This window comes from Aulostomus chinensis, chromosome 7 (assembly GCF_037954235.1).
Source record: "Aulostomus chinensis isolate RoL2024-O1b breed Wild chromosome 7, RoL_Achi_v1.0, whole genome shotgun sequence".
Taxonomy (NCBI): Eukaryota; Metazoa; Chordata; class Actinopteri; order Syngnathiformes; family Aulostomidae; genus Aulostomus; species Aulostomus chinensis.
This window is the reverse complement of record NC_141326.1, coordinates 2,062,501-2,086,728: the sequence shown is the minus strand read 5'-3', so window position 1 is coordinate 2,086,728 and position 24,228 is coordinate 2,062,501. Positions and strand designations below refer to the sequence as shown.

Below are 24,228 nucleotides of genomic sequence, written 5' to 3'. Positions count from 1 at the left end.
CACGCCACAGAGTGTTTTTGTTTGGTTTTGTTGTTTTTTTTTTAAGAAAATGATATTTAATTTGTTTTCATTCTAACATTTTACACATTACAATCAAAATCTTGAATTTTTACGTGTTTAAATATGAAAAATTGCACACAAAATTACATAAAGCTCGTGGTTCTCAGGTGTCTGGCTAACCCTCTTGACATGATGCTTCCACGTTCTTTATTGGAAAAAGTAAAAAATAAAAAAAGGGGGGGTTATTGGGTTGGGTTGTGCCACAGAAAAGACTGTCTTCTGTGTTTGGGCTTCTGTCTTCGTTTGTGCTGGCAGCTGCTGTGGATATTGCTAATACATCTAGCTAATATACAGGCCTAATATTGCTTCTTTTACCTGCCATGTCAATACTGCTCTTGGATTCTTGGTTGTGTGAAAACTCAATCCTTCACATCGCATTTGTTTGGGTCAGCTCAGACAGAACAATGCAGCATGTTTGGGTCAAGCAGCCCAAGAGCCTGCTGACGGTGCTGACTCCAATTTAACTAAAATTAAACTTGTATCCTTTTTTTGCTTCTCCAATCCTTTCAAGTGAATGCCCAAAAGCTGGGAGCCACGAGTTTAAGTGATTTGTGTACAACATATAACAGGGTTTCACACACTCACACACACAAACACACACACTCACACACGCACATACACACACAAGCACACTCGTGCTACAAGTGTTAAAGTGCTTTTGAATGAATTTTGTGTGCTTGAGTAGTCCAACAAGGGGATTTTGGGCCAATCATTGTCACGGAAATGAGATGGAACCCCACAAAAACTAAGTTGGTAATAACTGGAAGCTGAAGTAAGTAAATTGCAGCCCCCCCATCACAAGTCAGAAGTGGGTTCTTCTTGACTGGCTCAGAGGGGGAAATGAGTCGAGTACATCTGGCCAGGTAGGGGGCCAGGAAGGGGGCCAGGCAGGGGGCCAGGTATGGGCCCCAGCACCTCTAATGTCTTCGACAGTGGATGTCTTTTTGGTGTGATTGCAGACAGTTTCTTTCATAAAGTTGCTGTCGTGTGCACACAGCTGCATGAAATGTAGGGAGAGGTTTTGTTCGGCACACATCCCCTTGTTCACTCACTCATTCCCTGTGGAAGGTGCTCATATAGACCTTTGTTATGCTATAAATAACAAGCAAACTACTTCTAACTACTAATTCCTTTGCTTTTTTTTTTTGATTTTTTTTTTTTTTTTTTTGGGTGATTACAATGCACAGTGTGAGACAGGGCAGAATAACTGTAACAAGTTCAGATTGTGCCAGACCAGCAGATGGCAATCTAACGTTTAAACAATCCAGAGAGGAACTATTCAACATGACTTGGTCATTTCATTCACTTCACGTTACAGCACTTCCACAGAGAGCGAGCACAACACTCCAATCACAACCTTCCCCAGTGAGTCCTGCTCCACTCATCACGCTGGAGCTGCATTCAAGTCCTCAAGTAGAAAACGCCCTCAAGTGTGTGTGTGTGTGTGTGATGGATTTAACATGAGCAATATTTCACATTGTTTATCAAAGCCTCACATTCGTTGTGGAGTCGGTTCTTATGCCAATATGCCAGCTGACCTACCAAAGATGGCGTGCAGCTCTTGTTGAGTCAAGGTCTGCTGCTCGCCCCGAATAAGACGGCAATACTAAAGCCGTGAAAAGTGTGGCAGCCCGACTCATCACTAACACTGGTTCGTATGATGTGTCTATACATGTTTAGCGTACAGGGAGATATGATGCTGTAAGCGCAAACATTATTATTGCCACAAATATATTGTGATCTTTTGCATATTAATTGTGCAGATCTGTATTGCGTGAACTACCTGTCTACTTGGTTATTGGGATAAAGGGACCAAGCGTTATCATATGTGTTTAACATACTAGTTTTTTAAGCCACGATACAGTCCTCTCTGCAGATATGTATCTCTAGTGTGTATCTGAAGAAAGCGCTCTCATCCATCCACTCATCAGGCCTGTCCACCGTAGCTCTGTGACTCTGCACTGTAGCACCCTGTTGACTTATGTCACTGCTGGTTTCATTGGAGGGTGGTTTGCGGAACACAGTCATCCTGAGACATGAACATGACATCATTTCCTACAGTGATACTCGGGTCATCGCCATCGAACACACAAACCTTTGTCCTAGATATTCGCTCTTCTAAAAGTTCAGCTGTTCACTAATGTTTTCCTGGCGTCCCGAGGCTGCTCGTCAGCCCAGTGCACCTGTGACGTGTGTGAGTTCGTTGAGTGAGTCGAGGTGGATGTTGATAGTTGGTGGTTGTCATGGTGCTCATATGTGCAGAGTGTGGTTGTGACAAGGTAACTCCTCATCCTCTTCAACATTCCCCAGCAGCAATGAGCTCCCCAGGTCTCTCTGCTAGTCTGTCTCGACGGTTCTCCTCATCCTCCTCTTCCTCAAACAGTGTGTGGTGAATACTCAGCAGCTGGTGAGTGGGGGCTCTGGTCAGGGGGGGTGGCTGGGACTCAAAATTTTCTGCCTTGTTGAGAGGCTCCCTCGGAGGAGAGGGCTTGGGACTGAGGGCGTCCTCACTGGACGGTGGGTTGGGGCTAACACCGTTTACGTATGTAGTGGTGGGCAGGGTCACTGTAGAAAAGGCAGTGTTGGTGGACTCTGGAGAGCAAACCTTGGTCTCTGTGAGGACAGGGGCAGAAAGAAGGGCTCAGACTCAGGCTGGGGTAAGGGGTCAATACACAGACCTCCATCTTGTTTGGACCAAAATACAACAGTTCTCGGGTTACATAAAGACTGAGGTAACCTGCATTAAGTAGACAAGCACCGCCTGACCCTGTCCAGAATGGGTTCCAGACAGACAATCCAGTATTGAAACTGTCAGCCAAAGTCAGCCAATCAAACAAGCATAAATGTTTTGCATATTCATTCATCCTGGACGTGAGGTTCCTGCAGGGCCGGCCCGAGGCGTAAGCCAACTGAGCATCTGCTTGCCACCATGTTTTGTTTTGTGGTTTTTTTTTTGGGGGGGGGGGGTTGCTTTTATTTTTTTTGACCTATTAGATATTTTAAAGAAGTGACAACCTCATTTAATGAATGAACGAATTATTCAATACAAGAAAATTCTGATTTCATGATCAACACACCTGCCATCCTTTGAGTCATGACTCGTGCGCATCAGCTAGACACCTCGTCGCATGCATAGCCTGACACTGCAAGCTCAAGGTTGGTTTGGAAGAGATGCTAATCTAATGTTAAGCATGACACTTAAAAGGAAGTTTGCCTCTGGTGCCCAGAAGAAAAAGAAGAAAAGGACAGAGGATGTCTGTGTAGGTTCTCATTCCTCCAGGTCATCGTAGATCGAAGCGAAGTAAAATCTGGTCAACTGGACGTAAGTTTATCTTGAAGACGTTTCACCTCTCATCCGAGAGGCTTCTTCAGTTCTAGTGAAGAGTGTGGAAACTCCAGCTTATAAACCTATGTGGGGGTGGTCAGTGCTATTGTGGTGGAAACGACCCTCCCGAGACTCACCTAGCCTCCCCAAACGACAGTCGTTGTGAGGTGTCAGGGAGTTTCAGGGGTGGTCGTTAGGGAGTTTCACCGACCACTCAGATGCTAATGGGCTGTGCTGGCATCAGCCGTTCCACATGGGTCTTTCAGCTGAACTCTTTGAGGAAGCTTTGAAAGGACTTGGTTGTAAATAGGTGAAAGGAAATGTCGCAGTCCACCTCCTCTGTTCAAAGATGGTTTCTCTATCCTGACGTGGATGGCTTCTTTAACTCCTCTTTCAAACCATCTGTCCTCTCTGTCGAGGATTTGGACATGGTCGTCCTGGAAGGAGTGGCTTTCCTCCTTGAGGTGGAGGAAAACCGCTGAGTCCTGTCCTCCAGAGTTGGCTCTTCTATTTTGGGCCATGCGCTTGTTGAGGGGCTGTTTGGTTTCCCCTATGTAGAGATCCGTGCAGGCCTCACTGCATCTGACAGCGTATACCAGATTGCTTTTCTGGCTGTGAGGGGTGGGATCTTTGGGGTGAACCAGTCTTTGTCTCAGAGTGTTGTCTGGTTTAAAAGACACAGGGATGCGGTGCTTGTTATAGATTCTCCTTAATTTCTCAGAAACCCCTGCCACATAGGGGATCACTATGTTTTTTCTCCTGCCTTCTTCATCTTCCCTCCTCCTGGAGCTCTCCTCCTTTCTGGACCTGGAAGAGGATTTTACAAAGGTCCAGTCTGGGAAGCCACAAGTTTTAAGTGCTCTTTTCAGATGCTGCTGTTCTTTTTTCCGGCCTTGGACGCTGGTGGGGATGGTCTCCGCTCGGTGTTGCAGCGTCCTGATGACACCTAACTTGTGCTCCAGAGGATGGTGAGAGTCAAAAAGCAAGTATTGGTCTGTGTGGGTGGGTTTCCTGTACACATCCACCCTCAGGCTCCTGTCCTCTTGAATGTAGACGTCGCAGTCCAAAAAGGGCAGATGGTTGTCTTTCACATCCTCTCTGGTGAACTTGATGTTGACGTCTACCGAGTTGATGTGTGCTGTAAACGGTTGTACCTCCTGAACCTTGATCTTCACCCAGGTGTCATCAACGTATCGGAACCAGTGGGTGGGGGAGGGTCCACTGAAGGAAGTCAGGGCCCTCTGTTCCACCTCTTCCATGTATAGGTTGGCCACGATAGGAGATACGGGAGAACCCATGGCACAGCCGTGTTTTTGCCTGAAAAACTTCCCTCTGTACTGGAAGTAAGTTGTGTTCAGGCAAAGGTCCAGAAGTTGGCAGATTTGGTCTGGATTGAGGTTGGTCCTGTTGCTGAGGGTGTTGTCCAGCTGTAGGCGTTTCCTCACTGTTTCCACAGCCTCCACGGTAGGGATGCAGGTGAACAAGGAGGTCACATCGTAGGACACCATGGTCTCATCTGGGTCCAGCTTGAGTTCTCTAACCTTGTTCACGAAGTCCATGGAATTCTGGACGTGGTGGGGGGTTTTCCCTACCAAGGGGGCTAAGATGGTGGCGACGTGTTTGCCGATGTTGTACGTCACGGAGTTTATGCTGCTGACAATGGGTCGGAGCGGGGCACCTTCCTTGTGGAAAATCGCAGACTACAGGAACCATCTACGTTTCAACCTCCGATGCCGCCAACACAACCTCATTCCCACTAGCCTACTATTAGGATCCACCGTGAGGGGCCACGGGGCCAGCAAGATTTTGGAACGGGCCCAAAATCAGCTTCTCAACGAGAGAGTGAGACAGGTCCATTTCACCATCGAGGGACTAAAGAGCAAGCTAGATCACCTTAATCAAGAGTTATCGCCATTTTTGCCACCCGCCATCTTGGACAAGGTCACCTCCTTCGTTGGGACAGCCCAACTATCTCAACATCAGAAGAGCAAGGAGAGGCAGAAAAGGAAATTCGCGCGCCTCCAGTCTCGCCTTGACCGGGAACGAGAAGCAGAAGGCCCAACCCCAGCGGACTCACAGGACAGGTGGATAAGGAACTTATCCAACAGGGAGCTCACCTGTCCTGAGAAACGCGTCCTTGCCAAAGGAATGAACTTTGCTGTCACCCCGAAACATCTCCCGACGGTGGACCTCATCACTGCCACAGAATCCGCCATCAAGAAGAACAACCTCTCCACCACAGAAGCAGATGAACTACGACTCAAGGTCACAGCGGCCCTCTCCGAAGCGAAGGTCCCCTCTGCCAACCTCTCGGTCCAGGAAAGGAAGGCCTTGAATGCACTGAGCAAAGATGAGAACATCACCATCCTTCCGGCTGACAAAGGAAGATGCACGGTGGTCCTTGACACAACTGACTACCAGGACAGGATCATTTCTCTTCTCAGTGACATTCACACATATGAGACCTTAAAACGCGACCCCACCAGCAGCTATAAGAAGAAAGTGGTGGAACACCTACAGAAGCTGCAAAGGGGGGAAATCATCAACCGCTTGGAGTATCACCGCCTGTACCCCGGAGACGCAGTTCCACGGATTTACGGCCTCCCCAAAATCCACAAGGAAGGTGCCCCGCTCCGACCCATTGTCAGCAGCATAAACTCCGTGACGTACAACATCGGCAAACACGTCGCCACCATCTTAGCCCCCTTGGTAGGGAAAACCCCCCACCACGTCCAGAATTCCATGGACTTCGTGAACAAGGGTAGAGAACTCAAGCTGGACCCAAATGAGACCATGGTGTCCTACGATGTGACCTCCTTGTTCACCTGCGTCCCTACCGTGGAGGCTGTGGAAACAGTGAGGAAACGCCTACAGCTGGACAACACCCTCAGCAACAGGACCAACCTCAATCCAGACCAAATCTGCCAACTTCTGGACCTTTGCCTGAACACAACTTACTTCCAGTACAGAGGGAAGTTTTTCAGGCAAAAACACGGCTGTGCCATGGGTTCTCCCGTATCTCCTATCGTGGCCAACCTATACATGGAAGAGGTGGAACAGAGGGCCCTGACTTCCTTCAGTGGACCCTCCCCCACCCACTGGTTCCGATACGTTGATGACACCTGGGTGAAGATCAAGGTTCAGGAGGTACAACCGTTTACAGCACACATCAACTCGGTAGACGTCAACATCAAGTTCACCAGAGAGGATGTGAAAGACAACCATCTGCCCTTTTTGGACTGCGACGTCTACATTCAAGAGGACAGGAGCCTGAGGGTGGATGTGTACAGGAAACCCACCCACACAGACCAATACTTGCTTTTTGACTCTCACCATCCTCTGGAGTACAAGTTAGGTGTCATCAGGACGCTGCAACACCGAGCGGAGACCATCCCCACCAGCGTCCAAGGCCGGAAAAAAGAACAGCAGCATCTGAAAAGAGCACTTAAAACTTGTGGCTTCCCAGACTGGACCTTTGTAAAATCCTCTTCCAGGTCCAGAAAGGAGGAGAGCTCCAGGAGGAGGGAAGATGAAGAAGGCAGGAGAAAAAACATAGTGATCCCCTATGTGGCAGGGGTTTCTGAGAAATTAAGGAGAATCTATAACAAGCACCGCATCCCTGTGTCTTTTAAACCAGACAACACTCTGAGACAAAGACTGGTTCACCCCAAAGATCCCACCCCTCACAGCCAGAAAAGCAATCTGGTATACGCTGTCAGATGCAGTGAGGCCTGCACGGATCTCTACATAGGGGAAACCAAACAGCCCCTCAACAAGCGCATGGCCCAACATAGAAGAGCCAACTCTGGAGGACAGGACTCAGCGGTTTTCCTCCACCTCAAGGAGGAAAGCCACTCCTTCCAGGACGACCATGTCCAAATCCTCGACAGAGAGGACAGATGGTTTGAAAGAGGAGTTAAAGAAGCCATCCACGTCAGGATAGAGAAACCATCTTTGAACAGAGGAGGTGGACTGCAACATTTCCTTTCTCCTATTTACAACCAAGTCCTTTCAAAGCTTCCCCAAAGAGTTCAGCTGAAAGACCCATGTGGAACGGCTGCTGCCAGCACAGCCCATTAGCATCTGAGTGGTCGGTGAAACTCCCTAACGACCACCCCTGAAACTCCCTGACACCGCACAACGACTGTTGTTTGGGGAGGCCAGGTGAGTCTCGGGAGGGTCGTTTCCACCACAATAGCACTGACCACTCCCACATAGGTTTATAAGCTGGAGTTTCCACACTCTTCACTAGAACTGAAGAAGCCTCTCGGATGAGAGGTGAAACGTCTTCAAGATAAACTTACGTCCAGTTGACCAGATTTTACTTCGCTTCGAGGACAGAGGATGAGAAAAAAGAACAATCTGCTTTCATACTTGATAATGTAACATTATAGAGTGACAGTTGTCTCAATAAACGCAAAGCACAGTTTACTCCGCATGGTGATGGTGGTGTTTGGGGGGGCGGCAAAATCAAATTCCGCTTAGGGCCCCCTAAAGGCTCGGGCCGGCTCTGGGTCCCTGACCAAATGTTGCAGTGTTAGCAGAAAATGTGCGTCTGGACTGGCAGAAGTCGTACAGACATTCTGAGAGTTTACTCACAGTTTCTTGGACCATTTTCTTTCCATCCATTGCTCTAAAATCGTTGGCCACATACTTGAGGGTCACCTGATTCTCTATTTCATCGCCAAAGCCTGACCCGGTGCAGCCGAGTCCTTATCATTCTGATATTATCTGAACATGCCTCTTTCAGGGACACACTCTGACTGCAGAAGCTACAATTTGAGACATTGTCTGCAGCGGTGGTATCGTGATCTTGGTATATGGATGCGACCCACGGCATCGATGTGAAAAGTGATCAGTCAGACACAACAGTCAGGCTTACCTGTGATTGCACCAGACACATGAACAATAGTGTGTGTGCCTTCGAGAAACACCGCGTCCATGTTGTGCTCTGAGGGCAGTGCCTCTGTGGTTGTGGTCTCCACCTTGGGCTTGCGAATGGTCAGCATGTAGGGGTGAACGTCCAGAGAGAAGTTGCGAGTGTGCTTTTTCTCCATCCCACTTAAATCTACAATGACACATGGACAGATTCACTTAAAACAGTGTAGATTTGGACACTAAAACTGAAACCTGTCTCAAGCATTTCCTCTCTGAACTGTTATTAACTGCTTCCTGGCCTTGGCTGGGGTTTTATATGTCATGGCTGAAGTCGTGCTTCTGGTCTTTTGGTAAATGTAAGTTCAATACTAGGTTTTTTCCTGCCAGAGGGGCATTTTCATAGTTCTCCAACCATCGTGAGGGTATTACAGCCAGTGACAGCTGGCGTTTCTCCGCGCCACATGTTGAAGAACAGATAACCATGTACAAACAGTAGTTGTGATCACATCTGCTGTTAGCGTTGTTAGGGTGAGCCTCAAAAAGTGAGATATCATATACACTGACATCACATTAGCAGCCTGCATAACTTCTGAGTAGTAGTTTAGCAACTACATATCCAATTTCCAGTGTGTCACAAGGATGTTGCAAATGGTCTGTCTCCTGTTTGGTGCTGTGAGGGACATGCACGGTGGTTCGATCGGAGCGCCAATGCCATGGGAGCCCTGTTCTCACTGTGGAACTGGGACCACTGCAATCTGTCACTGCGTGGAAGGCCACGGACCTCCTGTACACTGCACTGTTTACCTTTCGTTGCAGGATGTTGTGTGCTTTTGCTATCCAGAAGTGGTGCGATGAAGCTGTCCGCGACTGTCTTTCTCCTCAGTGGTTTGGGTTTCTCAGGTTTGGTGTTATTTTCCAAACGTGTCAGGGTAAGGGGTTCCTTTAGGGAAGGCAAAAAAAAATTAAATTAAAAAAAATATATATATATACAGTATATATATACAGTATATATATACAGTATATATATACAGTATATATATACAGTATATATATATATATATATATAAATCAGGCCATTTTATTATATAATCAACAAAAGGGGACATTTAGAGCAGCAGCACCGAAGTGTTTGAAATGTTTTGAAAGGCCTAACTGCAGGATGCAACAGTGACAGATGATCGATCGCACGTCTCCGCTAGAACTGTGGTGCTCTGGTGAACAAGCATTGTACGTATTGTTCTTTTTCGAGAGGACCGTATGCAGGAGGTTCCATTATTCCACGTCTGTCTGCGGTGTTGTTCATGAATATTGATGAATTATGGGAGAACAGATAACAGTTACTTTACCTTGAATGGCTGAGGAAGAGGATTTGAGGTTGGGATCCACTTGATCTTCTTGCGGGGCCTTTTGATAACAAGGGGTTCCGTGGCCATCTCTCCCACTCTAAGATCAGAGGGATCCATGTTAGGATCTAGTGTTTGTATCCCAGATTCCCTTACAGTGGGTGTAGCATCATGGTTGGACTGTGCCAGTGCAGCCAGCAGCTGCCTGACCACATTGTCATACATGAGGTCACTCTCATTGGTGATGAAGTCCAGGCGGTTCAGTGACTTGATGTGGTCCCGGTTCTCATTGCAGAACATGGCCAGGATATTGATATCACAGAACTGAGACTTCTGCCAGCGGCGCCGTGTCTTTATACCAACCTTATGCAGTTTGTCAAATACAAAGTTTGACTTGCGCACCACAAACAAATGCAGCAAATTGAGCAGAATAATGAGGTTCATGGTGCAGAGCAGAGCGATGTCCACTGCTGCCATGATCCGTTGCAGCTGCACAGCAGGTAGCTTACAGTTGACCCTGAGCTTCAGCTCCGGGTAGCTGCTAATGTCTGGGGGCTCTCCCAGGGCACAGGTAAATTCATTCTGCCTTTGGCGGTGATAGTAAGCGCTCAGGTAGGAAATGGGGATGGAACTGAGGCAGATAATTGCCAGGTGGCGTGCCAGGTAGATTTTAGCCAAAAAGTTACTTTGACCACGTCTCTCTAAATACTTCTCAAACAGGTTCTGCTCAGGACTCTTCTCCTTCTCTGCATTCTCTATGATCTCCCTCCTCTCTCGCTCGGTTATGCCAGGTCCTTTGGATTGGATCTGCTTCTCAATCTTTGGCGCTCGTCCCTCAGCAGCTCGATGGTAGCAGTTATCAATCTCTTGAAGCAGGAAATTGAGCTCTGAAGTGAGCCGCGTAGAGGCAAGGAACTCCCAGCCCAAAGCAGGAATGTACATGATCCCAGCAAAGGCCAGCAGGGCGTAGGGCAGGAACTTGTGCTCAAAGAGTGAAGGCCAGAGGTGAGACTCCATGCCAGGCACAGCGTCGCGCAGCTCTGTCCAGCAGTAGCCTCGTGCGTACAGTGCCTGGTCTCTGGTGAAGTTGTGAGGTGTATAACAGTATATGGACTCCTCTGAGGACAGAAGAGGGACAAAAAATAGTCAAGCTTGCTTTAACAAGGCAGAGAAATATGTCACGCTATAATTTAGATTTACTTTTCTATGTTTTGATACTCTGTCCTTACTTTCATCGTCTGCGTGTACACATAAGAGAACTATACGTCACCACTGACTCGATAACTAACTCACATCAGGGTTAACTGACAGATTTAGGCGAAGCCCATTTGATCTCAGCAGGACGTGGAGGACTGTCAGATTCCTGATTGGGCCGAACAGGTTCTGGAACCTGAAATTGAACTGTTGGCTGTGGGGTGAAAATCATGTCCAAACATTTCCGTCCACGTGTTGCTGTTTACGTAAAGTGTGCGTTCAGCTATTTTAAGAGTAAATATTTCCAAATGTAGCACACACATGAACTTTACCACAAGAGGTCTCTTCCTGTTGCAGTTAAGCAACGAAGTCTAACCTTTGAAACTCACTGAAGAATCCAACGTAAACATTTATTCAAAATATTCACGTGGTTTTTAAAAGTCAGCATCTACATTTTTATGCTGTGGCTGAAGCAGAACATATGCAGTGACACCACAATGTGCTGTCCTTGTGCTGAGTCATCCACAAATTTGTTCACAATGCCCCAAAAATGCAGCAGCTAACACGCCGTTGAGTGAATACACAAAAGTTGTGCGGACACCCACGTCTCTGTGCTGCTGAAGTTAGACCCCCAGTCCCAGCTGGTTAATGCTGCTGTGCAGAGAGCCTGACTCAGCAGCAAATAACAGCCCTCCAATCCATCACTTGCACTCTTCCTTCTTCTCTCCCTCTCAACGATCTGCATGCCCCCATCTCCAGTCCGTCTCTCTCACAGGTTCGCCTTCCTCGCTCAATCTCCCACTAAGCTCGGTCTTACCAAGAGACACAAAAGCGCTGTATGGCTAATACACCATTGAAGTTACCACTTGCGTTTATTGACCCAGACCTGACCAACCATGTGTTGCTACATGGAAACACGTGGAGCTGTCTTTCATGTCAGAGCCGAGGCAAGATTCTGCCACAAACTTCAGGTCTGTCCACAGATGTGACAGCTGAGGGGCTCACCTGCAAAGTTTCTGGTGAAGACGAGGGTGACCAGCAGGATGGGGATGATCACCGTCCCGATCGTAACAACACGATCGAAGGGCAGCTCCAGTTTGAGCTGCACCATCAGGCCAGCCAGCGCCCCGCCCTTCTCATCCTGAGAGGAGCCCGGCAAGATGAGCTCCTTCAACTTCTCCCCAGCCAGTAGAGCTGTAGCCATATCCAGGTTTTGATCGAGGATGTTCTGCATCTGGGGCAACAAGGACACGCTCTATGGCCCCGTCTGGGTTGCTGGACCTGAACACTCCTCACCGCAGTTTGACACAAGCGTACACCCACTCACAGAAAAGTGCAGCCAGCGTCAGCCCCTGTCACCATAGGTGGGAAGGACTCCGGTCATATTGTGCGGTTGCTTTTATCACAAGATTCAGTTCTTCTGCAGTCGCTCACAGCAGTTTGGAAACACGCATCGTGTTCATGAGCACTCTCCTCGCTTGACCTCTTCTGTGCGCATCTCTGTGATTTGTTCCGTCTCAGCAGCTCCTGGCCTCAGTCCACACACACTTCTGTGTACCAGCTTGAGTAATGACCTGAGTCTAGAAGGCGTCCTTGCCACCGTTCGGGGAGTGGGGACCCTGATTTGTAGTTGAGTTGTTAAGTGGGTCTCTGGACAATTTTTCCCTGAAATACAGATATGGAGAACTACATAAATCATGGAAATAATAAAAGACGTTACATTGATAATAAATTAGTGTACAATCACATTAGGTACTTGGGTACAAGTGTATTTATTGATCTCATTTGTTCTCGATGTGAGAGGTGCAGCGACTGCTTTTGCTAAGCAAACAAAACACCAGCGTTCTCCGAGCTGCAGCCTCTGTGTGGAGTTGGGACTGAGCGGCTCACTCCCCAGCTGAACGTGCCCTGATGTAAGAGAGCCCGGGGTCCCTCTGAGAACCGAGACCAGGAGTTGGACGGCTAATGTGAGTGAGCGGCCGATGAATGAGGCAAAATCCTGTGAACAATGTGCTGCCATCAGAATATCTTTGAAAATCAGGGTACCTCTTACAGACCCACTCAAGGCTGAGAGCTGGACCGCCCATCTCTGATGAACAGAGCAGCAGCTCCCCGCAGAGCCGTGAGAGGCGTTTTTATTATAAAAATCACAATACCAGCCCCTGAACTCCAGGCCTCCTTCTGCTCCATTCTGCTTCAAACAGGATGTGCTGATCCATTTTCAACCCCTGAAAGGCATCGATGGAAGGCAGCGATTTTTCCCAATATGGACGCTTTATTTAGTTTACAGCTCAATATCGCATTTAAGTGAGCACAAGGCCTCTACCTCTAAAAGGTGAGCTCAAATCTAACTGACCAAAATGTTACAGGACCATGGAAAGGCCCATCTGACGCAGCACAGCAAACAGAACCAAGAGGTCCAAACGAGGGACCAGTACACTGGAGGAAGAACGGAGCAAACAGCCCAGCAGCAGAGGACAGAGGCCCGACCATCTGCTACAGGGCCTCCGCTACCTGTCACCCTCCCCCCCCCCCCACCGCACTGACTGCCTCTTCAAGAACAAGTCTGTACCTTTGAGGGTAGCATTAACATTAGCATTGCTAGCTTAGCCAGCTTTGGAGGCAGAGGCCGAATGTGTCCGAGGTTGGAGGACTGAAAACGGTTTGGGAACCACAAAAGGAGGAGCAGGAAGCAGGAGGGGAAACTGTCTTGTTCAAGGCCTGCTCATGATCTATCCATATTCTGAACGGGTTCATAAAGCACTTCATGGACCAAAACATTCTCCAGTGTCTTCTTAAGATATGATGCACTTTTTGACTGGTTCATGTTGGTTTTCAAAAGCCATTTTAGATTTGATGGATTGACATTTATTTAATTCCATTTTTTCTTTCCCAACGAAATGTCTAACGATGAATTCATTTGTAAAATATTCTCTCGATGACGATGTTTATGATTTCTTGCCTGTGTAATTGCAGGTAGTCAAATGCTTTATTCTAGTTTTCATGGCACTTGCAGCCCTCCACAGACGTTTCAATAGGACAGCAGTGGGCTCAGGTCAAGAGACAGAAGAAGAAGAAGCGCATGAATGCAAGTGACATCATGGGATGATATGGAGATTCTCAGCTTCCTCATATTTCAAAAGATTCCTACTGTTGATTTGTAACCGTCTGGCTGAGTCCATCCATGTGCCTCTCCAAGAGTCCTCTAGCTGGAGCAGCTAATTCTGCTCCTCCCTGACCGGTTCTGCTTGAGAGGACGGTTACATCTGTAGATCTGAGACGGAGCCAGCGAGGACAAATAAGGACAGAATTATTCTCCGTGGAGAAACGGAGTCAAAATAGAAAGCAGTCAGGAGTTGTTCTGTTGTTTGGACAAATGATGTCACAGCTTTGGCGCTGAAAACTCTCCTCCTGCAGATGTCTTCATGGATGGACTCCTGGTGTTCCTGAGCCCAGGAGAACAACATGTTCCAACCGGGACGTCAGGTGAACCCAGACACCTGCCAGCGGGTTGCCTTGTTCTGACTGTGTGTGTGTGTGTGTGTGTGCGCGTGTGCATACATAATATAGGCTGCTGGATGTGCAGCTGCTGCAGACTCTCTTCATGTGAAGGTTATGTGGATGTCCTTTGTGAGGAGTGTGAATACATCAGCTCTTCCTCACCCTCTCTCTTTCCTCCCTCCATTTACCCTCCTCTACCTCTCTTTCCTCTCATTATGCTAAAACTCAGGTCATCCTTGAAAGCCGCGCCAGCGCAGGGCTGTAACGTGCGCTTTACCTTGGGACCGCGGATTCAGGGGCATGAGGGGCAAGCGTGGCGTAACCTGGCTGGTTCTGGAAGGTGTCAGTTCCATGGTGAGGGGGACCAACCAGAGGAGACCTCCGATATATGGTTAATATATGGTTAAAAACATTATTGAAGGGAAGCATTCTTAAACTAATGTCTCACAGCAGTTGCTGATACACACACAATAAAAGAACAAGATGTCCTTCAAGATAGCAGGACGCATTTCTCTCTGTTCTGGACACTTTGGGGATTTTTGCATTTTGACCATCTAGATGTCCTGAGACAGCGTCTGAGGAAGCAGCAGAGGAGAAATAAACTTTGTATATTTTAGATTTAAAGCAACAGCAGGGCATTGGGGCTGTGGGAGGCTGCTCTGGCTCTGCTCCAGGCTGAAGGATGGTGCTCCACAGTCGGCCAGCCACTGTCTGGACAGGGACTCCCACAGTTGTTGGCCAGTTCACCATCACGCCGCAGAGGGAGCCGGGACAACAGCAGCTCGGCTCGGTCTCAGGTGAGCGCTGCAGAGGGAACTTCGAGTCCACATGGCTCCATTCAGAAACAACATCTGGCCAGATGCCTACAGAGGCAGGTTTCGGGGTGACGTACAGGGACGCTCGGTTCAAACAAACGAAGCACTTTCCGAGAACTGGTGTCTGTGTCCTGGCTTCCAGGAGGACCGGACTTCCTTCATGGCAGGCGGCTGGAGTGTGTGTGCCTGCCCCCGGATGAAAATCTGCTTCAGCACCGGAGCGGCGGACAGCTCCCAGCGAGCTGCTAAATATCAAGTGTTGCCCTAAACAGCGTGCGCGCGTGTGTGTGTGTGTGTGTGTGTGTGTGCGCGCGCGCGCGCGCTCTGAATGATCCCTCAGAGTGTGTGCAGCAGGAGAGAACAGGAGATCCTCCTCTCGGACTCTATAAGATACGTAATACCCGCATCATCTGTCTGTGGGTGCAGCTCCGGAACCGACACCGTCGCCCTCCGGTCCCTCAGAACCGAGCATGCAGCTGTGAGATTAGAAACCATCAAATTCACCCACCTTGTCTCGCTGCATCTCCCTCCCGGCGCGGGAAGAGTTAATCTGCAGTGCGGGCGAGCAGCTACAGCTTGTAACCGAGGAGCACACCGGTTTGTTCCGCCTTCCCCCTCCCTCCCCAGCCCCCTCTCCTCCCCTCCCTCCCTCCCTACCCCGCCTCTTCCTCAGAAACGGGATGAGATAACACATCAGGAGTCCACAGTTCATCACATCCGCCCGCTTTTATGTGCGTGGTTAAGCGACCACGTGACTCACGCGGGTGGATGACGCGTGACCAGAAGTGACAAAGTACTGATCGCGTCTGCAGGATCCCCGCGAGCGCGAGCGCTGAGATTCATCCGTGACAGTCTGCGCTCACGTCAGGAAGATGAGCGGGGAACTCTTCAGTCTGCGGCTGAGACACACTCCGGTACCGGCGGGTGGGTCTACCGGGGGTCTGGCCACAGACACGCGGAACCACCGGGATGGAAGCTGTCACTCATGGTCCTTGGGTGTGGTCGGCAGGATCCGTAGAGGAAGTTCAGGGTGGAGGCGGGTGATTGCCACTGAAGCCCTCCCGAGCAACGAAGAAGCAGCCGGTGCTGCCGGGCTGGATGCTGAGCGCCTCCTCCGGTGGAACACAGCACCGTAGAGCAGCATCCAAACTTCCACAACAGCTCCGAGACAGCGTGACCGCGCATAGCGAGCACGCCCCCGAGGTTCGACAGCCGGGCCGAGCCGCCGGTCAGTTTCCCTCCATCTCAGCCGGTTAGAAGCTGCAGCTCCTCCTCTGCACGCCTGCGCAGCCTCCCTCAGCCTCGCTGCGGACCAGGAGGAGCGCGCGGTGATGAGTCCGGCTCACCAGTATCAGCGTGACGTCTGTGTAAACAGTACTGTCAGTGACGTCATCGGTCACTTGAGTAGATAAAAAGGAAACAATGTTAGGGCGTAGACATGCCACTCAACTAACTGTGTGTGTGCGTGTGTGTGTGATGTGTGTATGTGTGTGTGTGTGAGAGAGAGAGAGAGAGAGAGAGAGAGAGTTTAAAATAATCAGAATAAGACAACTACAAATACGCAATTTTATTTGTGCAATGAATAAAAAGCACTTTATTCTTGTTTGACCTCCAGAGGGAGAGACTTTGTGCATCTTCTCAGTTACTGAACCATCGAACCTGCAGCAGCAGAGCTAGAAAACACAGAAGCTCATTATGGGATGAATGAAGCTCAGGGAATTTTTAGTTGTTCTAAACCTCAGCAGGCTGTGACTGGTTAATACCGAGGGAACGTTGAGGTGTTTAAAGAATGTAGCAACCCTACATGCACGTCGTGATCAGTCTCTTACGTAACAAAACTGAAGAGTGCATCAAGAAACAAGACATTTGTTGTATAAAACAGGAGCCTAGATTAATATCACTACCCTCCACAGAACCCTGTGTTCCAGCTGAGGTGCAAAGACCCTCACAGAACGGTCCGGGTCGGGGAGGCTGGCGTGTCAGTGATGCAACTACTGTAAGTTCAACTTCCAGGTCAAATAGAAACATTGAGCAGGCGACAAATAAACAGACACCTCAGCAACAAGTGTGACTCGCTATGGAGCACCTGCTGCCTGGGTGGACCTCTCAGCTTACAGTTTACACCACTTTATTACAGCTTTGTTTTCCGTCTCTTTCTGCTCTTCACCGCCGCCGGGTCACTGCGCCATCTGCACCACCACGGCCTTCCAGGCTCGGTCTTTGCTGAAATCCTGCAGCATTCCATTAGATGGTTGCTGGGGGAGCTAAACAGGAAGCAGGAGCAAAGGGACAGGAGTCAGATGTGTCATGTGACATTCAACATCTCAGACTGTGATTAACCAGAGCTTGACGAGTGAGTGTCGTATGCAAAGCCACATTCATGGTGTCACTTACTGGAGGGGAGAAACATCAAGTGAAATAGTCAGACGCGCACACGGGTTATCGGTGCTCACAGCTCCTGCGTGTGTTACATGTGTACCTCGCAGTACTGCGTGGAGGTCTCCGCGCCGTCATCGCCCTCCGTGGCTCCCCGCCGCAGCTGACTCTTGTAGGAGGCACAGTGCACCACAGTGGCTGAGTTCAGAACTGCCTGTACCAGCAGCAGCACCATCAGGATCAGCAGCAGGATGTCATAGGATTGCTGGACCACACACACACACACACACACACACACACACACACACACACACACACACACACACACACATCTCTGAATGAATATGTCTCTCAGAAATCTAAAGGAGGTCAAATATAAGCAGTCAACAGAGAAGCAGCCTGTGGCAGCAGACCAGCAGTGAATGTGGGCTCGCTGACACCCACCTTGGCTGTGGGAACGTCATACAGGAAAATCTCAATGAAACTGATCACACTGCAGGAGAGAAAGCCGGAGGCTGAGAAGAGCAGGGGAGATGTCACGCTGCTGATGGCGATCAGCACCTCCACCTGAGAGATGAAGAAGAGGACCAGAGACAAGAGAGGCATGGACGCAGGGCACTGGTGTCGCTATGTCCTTCCTGTCCAGACAGATTCTGACAAACTTCTTTATAAAATGTAAAAGTAACACCAAACTGCTCTGGAGCAGACCAAAGGACTCGCGGCTCCTTTCTGGGTGCTTGTTGCAATGCTGGGGTCACTTCCTGTTTTACTTTGTAGTTCTGTCCTCATGCATTCACATCCATACTTCTTGTGGTTTTCCTGCTCTTCCTGGTGTCTACAGCCTCATCCCCCTGTCACTCGTGGGGTGGTCCCTTATTCGGATGAGTCAAGCGTTCGCTCGGGTTCCATCATTGTTCTGCTAGGTTCTTGTTAGCGACTCTGGAGTTTCACTTCTGTGCTGTTTTTTGGGGGGTTTTGCCTTGCTTTTGTTTACTTGGTTGATTTTTTACGGCTGGACTTGCTGGTGTGGATCTAGACGATCGACAGTAGACTCGGCTTCTTCTCGTCTGTCTCCATAAAAATATCACAGGCTCTGTGTTGAGGTCCCTCCTGCCTCCCCCCACCGGCAGCATTACAGGTGCGTTTCATTTTTCCCACCTGTATTTTATGTATTTATTTACTTGCTCAGATTATTTTGCTCTGGTTGGTTTCCTCTACTGTCACGTGAACATGGTTATATTTTCTGTCAAAAGGGGCCAAATGAATCAGAAAAAGGTGTAAGAGACACGACCCACAAAAGCCTTGCTCCTTCAACACAAGTACTCACCAGACATTTGTTGGGGTACTCTGACACAACATGACTGGCAATTGCACTTGGAAAACACTGCAAGCACATGAGAAGGACGGTGACTGACACGATTGAGAGCTGCAACCTCTGTTAGGGAAGCAGAGGGAAGCACTTACAGCCACCAGGATCCAGAAAAAGGTGACGGACAGGTAGGGGCCAGGGAGCAAAGCATCCATGTTGAGCGCAATAATTCCTCCAAACACAGCGGAGATCCCCACGATCACCTCGATCACCTGTCACAGATCAACTCTCAGTGATTGACAGCCATCAGGCACACAGCAGCACTACACACAACAGAACCGATGGGTACACACAGAGTAGGCCTTGAGGAGCCGCGTGGGGAAGACCGCAGGGGTCATCGCCAGAGGTCTGTCGTGAGTCATCGGCTGGAGGAGGGAAGCAAAGACTGAGAGAAGTTAGGATCCACACACGTATGCGCTCACACACACGCACGCGGATGCACACACACACACACACACACACACACACACACACAAGTACCTTCTTGTGGCAGCAGCAGTCCTCTGCAGAGCGAGCTGACAGGATGACGGTGCTGGCCATCAGCACCTCCAGCAGAATCATCAGGATGAGGTTGAAGTTGATCTGAGGGCCGACACACACGCGCGTCACCACAGCACAGAAGCAGGACTGAATGCTGCTGCTACTACTGGAAGAGCTGATTTACATTCACAGCAGAGGGGTTCAGGACCAGCTTACAGCCAAACCACACCAGGCAGGTGGTCGTGACTGCAAATGTGGACACGTAGACCACCTGGAAATCAGACACCTGGAGAGAGGAAGAACAGGAGGCCTGCATCAGGACCCTGGCCCGACGGACCCTCAGGACCTCAGTTATGAGCAACCACGGTTCTCTTTGGCCTTTTATGTTCAGGGAGCCTCATTTGTGAAAATGTTCTGAGACACAAATATATTCTGACACCCCTTGGGACTCATTTCTCCCTCTGTCTAGTCCTCTAGCCTCCACCTCCTGGCTCTCAGACGGATGGCGAAGACTTTAATGTTGCAGGCTGAAGAGTTTCCTGAAACTTTAAGGACATTTAGGGAAAATTTCAGCTCAGGAATTTTGCTCTCTTTGCAAAAGTGCTGGTGGTCGACTGAGACAACCAGAAAAAAGAAAGTTTTGAAAAAAAATTGTTTTGTTTACTTGTTTTGTCACATTTGTAGCTTCACTGTGGTGTCTGGAGGTGCTCAATATCTGACCTTCCATTTTTTTGTTATCCATTCATGAACTTCATTACAATTAACATTACTAAATGTGCTGATCCTTCAAACGACCTCTTATCTACTGTTTGGACTTTGTACTGATAGATTGACTTTTACTCTTCATTGATAAAATATGAAGTGTTTTGTGTTGTATTGTCTTTGTATGAAGAGGGTTATTCAAATAATATAGTATGGAGTCTATGGTAAACACTGACCCTAACCCTAAGACTAAACCTAACAATAACATTAACACTGACCCTAACCCTAAGACTAACCCTAACAATAACATTAACCCTGACCCTAACCCTAAGACTAACCCTAACAATAACATTAACACTGACCCTAACCCTAAGACTAAACCTAACAATAACATTAACACTGACACTAACCCTAAGACTAAACCTAACAATAACATTAACACTGACACTAACCCTAAGACTATCCCGAACAATAACATTAACCCTGACCCTAACCCTAAGACTAAACCTAACAATAACATTAACACTGACCCTAACCCTAAGACTAAACCTAACAATAACATTAACCCTGACCCTAACCCTAAGACTAACCCTAACAATAACATTAACACTGACCCTAACCCTAAGACTAACCCTAACAATAACATTAACCCTGACACTAACCCTAAGACTAAACCTAAAAATAACATTAACACTGACCCTAACCCTAAGACTAAACCTAACAATAACATTAACACTGACACTAACCCTAAGACTAACCCTAACAATAACATTAACACTGACCCTAACCCTAAGACTAACCCTAACAATAACATTAACACTGACCCTAACCCTAAGACTAAACCTAACAATAACATTAACACTGACCCTAACCCTAATACTAAACCTAACAATAACATTAACACTGACACTAACCCTAAGACTAAACCTAACAATAACATTAACACTGACCCTAACCCTAAGACTAACCCTAACAATAACATTAACACTGACACTAACCCTAAGACTAAACCTAACAATAACATTAACACTGACCCTAACCCTAAGACTAACCCTAACAATAACATTAACCCTGACCCTAACCCTAAGACTAAACCTAACAATAACATTAATACTGACCCTAACCCTAAGACTAACCCTAACAATAACATTAACACTGACCCTAACCCTAAGACTAACCCTAACAATAACATTAACCCTGACACTAACCCTAAGACTAAACCTAACAATAACATTAACACTGACCCTAACCCTAATACTAAACCCAACAATAACATTAACACTGACCCTAACCCTAAGACTAAACCTAACAATAACATTAATCCTGACCCTAACCCTAAGACTGACCCTAACAATAACATTAACCCTGACCCTAACCCTAAGACTAACCCTAACAATAACATTAACCCTGACCCTAACCCTAAGACTAAACCTAACAATAACATTAACCCTGACCCTAACCCTAAGACTAAACCTAACAATAACATTAACACTGACCCTAACCCTAAGACTAACCCTAACAATAACATTAACCCTGACTCTAACCCTAAGACTAACCCTAACAATAACATTAACACTGACCCTAACCCTAAGACTAACCCTAACAATAACATTAACACTGACCCTAACCCTAAGACTAAACCTAACAATAACATTAACACTGACCCTATCCCTAAGACTAACCCTAACAATAACATTAATACTGACCCTAACCCTAAGACTAAACCTAACAATAACATTAACCCTGACCCTAACCCTAAGACTAAACCTAACAATAACATTAACCCTGACCCTAACCCTAAGACTAACCCTAACAATAACATTAACCCTGACCCTAACCCTAAGACTAAACCTAACAATAACATTAACACTGACCCTAACCCTAAGACTAACCCTAACAATAACATTAACCCTGACTCTAACCCTAAGACTAACCCTAACAATAACATTAACACTGACCCTAACCCTAAGACTAACCCTAACAATAACATTAACACTGACCCTAACCCTAAGACTAAACCTAACAATAACATTAACACTGACCCTAACCCTAAGACTAACCCTAACAATAACATTAACACTGACCCTAACCCTAAGACTAACCCTAACAATAACATTAATACTGACCCTAACCCTAAGACTAAACCTAACAATAACATTAACCCTAACTCTGACACTGATATGACTAAGATGTGAGTTCAGCATCACAAACCTCAACAAAAGTGCTTATTTGAACAAAAATCAACATTTTTTCCCTGAACCACAATGAAGTGACTTAAACCACTCACAGAATTGTGCACGAGTGCAATTTCTGTGTACAAATTAGTGTGAGAAGTCTGTGTGTGTGTGTGTGTGTGTGTGTGTGTGTGTGTGTGTATGTTCTTGTACTTGCTACATTTAGAGGACGAGAATACGTATTTAACCAACAGAGTGAGGACATTGTTAGGTTAAGGGGGAGGGGCTAGGGAATGTATTACATCAGTGAAAGTCCTCACAAAGATATAAGTATAAGGGTGTGTGTGTGTGTGTGTGTGTGGTCAAGACAGTGATAGTAAATACAATAACCACCAAGTTAAGTCCTGCAGGAATCATATGGCTATCATGCCAAATGCTATTAGAGATTAAAAAAAAATCAGACTTGTCTTCAAAAGTGAGTTCATCCAGATGTTTTTCTTTTTCAACTGTTTAGTTCTCAGTTTTTGTTCCACTGTGAAACCTCAGCCTGTTCCTGGAGGGATTGGAGGGCCGCGAGCTCCGTACAGCAGTGACAGCGTTGGCTGCTGCTGGCGTCTCTAACCTGTCTGCTCTGTTTCCCATCAGTTAACACGGCGGCTGTCAGCTTTACGTTTGGTGACATCCTCTCCTTCTTCTACATTTTGACAGATGGAAACCAACATTTCCTGTGAATTATTGTCACCAACTGTATGTTTCTCTCTTGTGCATCAAAACTAAAGTCATGCACCTGAAATTAAAATGTGAGGAGTAGAAAGAAGAGATATTTGTGTTAAAATGTAGAGAATAAAAGTAAAAAGTTGACAAGTACAGATGCCTGAAAAATGTACTTCCGTTGAAAGTATCTACTTCAGTACTGGCATCTCCATCGGTTAGAAGACACGAAGACATCCTGAGATCTGTTCCGACACAACTGTGCGTAAGAACACTTGATGAATGGGGCTCATTGTTTACTCACGGCAACATGTCTGTTCCTGGCGATGGCAAAGCTAGCGATGGCTGCTGGGAGGCCCTGAAACACCCAACACATGTCTCTGTGTTAGCATGTAGCGTGACGAGCAGACGCTAAACATGAGGCCTCAACTCAAATCCAAACATGCAGATTTCAGTGTGCAGATGATGACACTCACAGAGCCGGCAGCACAGCGCAGGTAGTCCATGGCAACAGGAAACAGATTTCCCAGGTAGAGAGAGAACCCAGATGTGATGAGCAGACTGCCCTGTGAACACACACACACACACACACACAGAGACGCGCACACACACACACAGACGCACACACACAGACGCGCACACACACACACAGACGCACACACACGCGCGCACACAAATGCATAGGCATGCATACAAATATTGACATTCATAAATACATTCCTCAAGTCAGACTGCACAAAATGCCATCATTATGTCTCTGTCGTGCCAACACACACACACGCGCGCACACACTTCACTTCTCTTTCTTTTGTGTATTTCACTTGAAAACACACCTCAACAGGTGAATTTGACTGACAGTTATTGCTTCCAAACTTCTAAAGATTCGTCCACAAGTTCCTTGGACCGTGACCCTGAGGTCGTGACTGCCCTCACACACACCTTCATAGATACATAAGTCAACCACAGCTGTTGGTGCTTGCTTGACTACCCCAGGTAATCTGGGTCATGGCCAACGGCAGCCAGAGGCTCCAGCAAACAGGTGATGTTCTTTGGGAGATCAGCTCTCACTGAAGGGAATAAACCCCAAGACAACTGCTACATCTGAGGCACTCTCATCTAATTTCTCGCTCAGAAAGCGCCAGAGTTTTATTCTCCTCCCTGTGAATAATTGTTCTGTCCATGAATGAACGTGTCCACCTACCAGGCCTGTCAAATATTCTCCTGAAACATGGAAGCACAAAACAAGATTTCTTGTCACCATACGACTCAAATTCTCAAGACTGGGATCTGGTCTCACAGA

The 24,228-nt window shown here is 47.6% G+C and overlaps 2 protein-coding genes across 2 annotated transcripts in view; both read right to left on the bottom strand.

Moving 5' to 3' along the window:
- Positions 1 to 28: 28 nt before the first annotated feature.
- panx2 (pannexin 2) lies at positions 29 to 15,741 on the bottom strand. The gene is made up of 6 exons (XM_086208106.1): positions 15,625 to 15,741; positions 11,806 to 12,465; positions 9,610 to 10,724; positions 9,068 to 9,203; positions 8,268 to 8,453; positions 29 to 2,673 (listed from the first exon to the last, which is right to left on the bottom strand). The coding sequence occupies exons 2-6, from the start codon at positions 12,032 to 12,034 to the stop codon at positions 2,357 to 2,359; spliced, it is 1,983 nt and encodes a 660-aa protein (XP_086064232.1). The 5' UTR covers positions 12,035 to 12,465; positions 15,625 to 15,741; the 3' UTR covers positions 29 to 2,356.
- A 933-nt stretch (positions 15,742 to 16,674) lies between these two features.
- Positions 16,675 to 24,228, bottom strand: part of mlc1 (modulator of VRAC current 1) — an 8,447-nt gene continuing 893 nt past the window's right edge. The window contains exons 3-12 of the mRNA XM_086207636.1: positions 23,405 to 23,494; positions 23,233 to 23,286; positions 19,526 to 19,627; positions 19,342 to 19,443; positions 19,155 to 19,226; positions 18,957 to 19,073; positions 18,820 to 18,876; positions 17,937 to 18,059; positions 17,596 to 17,757; positions 16,675 to 17,380 (exon numbers count right to left, since the gene is read on the bottom strand). Coding sequence (XP_086063762.1) covers positions 17,294 to 17,380; positions 17,596 to 17,757; positions 17,937 to 18,059; positions 18,820 to 18,876; positions 18,957 to 19,073; positions 19,155 to 19,226; positions 19,342 to 19,443; positions 19,526 to 19,627; positions 23,233 to 23,286; positions 23,405 to 23,494 — 966 coding nt within the window. The 3' untranslated portion in view covers positions 16,675 to 17,293. The remainder of the gene's footprint in view (positions 17,381 to 17,595; positions 17,758 to 17,936; positions 18,060 to 18,819; positions 18,877 to 18,956; positions 19,074 to 19,154; positions 19,227 to 19,341; positions 19,444 to 19,525; positions 19,628 to 23,232; positions 23,287 to 23,404; positions 23,495 to 24,228) is intronic.

What these genes read in the sequence shown, in the direction of transcription:
- panx2 (XM_086208106.1), bottom strand. Translation starts at nt 12,034, where the DNA reads ATGCAGAACATCCTCGATCAAAACCTGGATATGGCTACAGCTCTACTG. An exon ending in ACAACATCCTGCAACGAAAG is followed by an intron (nt 8,454 to 9,067) that starts GTAAACAGTGCA and finishes GTGTCATTGTAG; the next exon opens with ATTTAAGTGGGATGGAGAAA. An exon ending in TGTGTCTGGTGCAATCACAG is followed by an intron (nt 2,674 to 8,267) that starts GTAAGCCTGACT and finishes CTGTCCTCACAG; the next exon opens with AGACCAAGGTTTGCTCTCCA.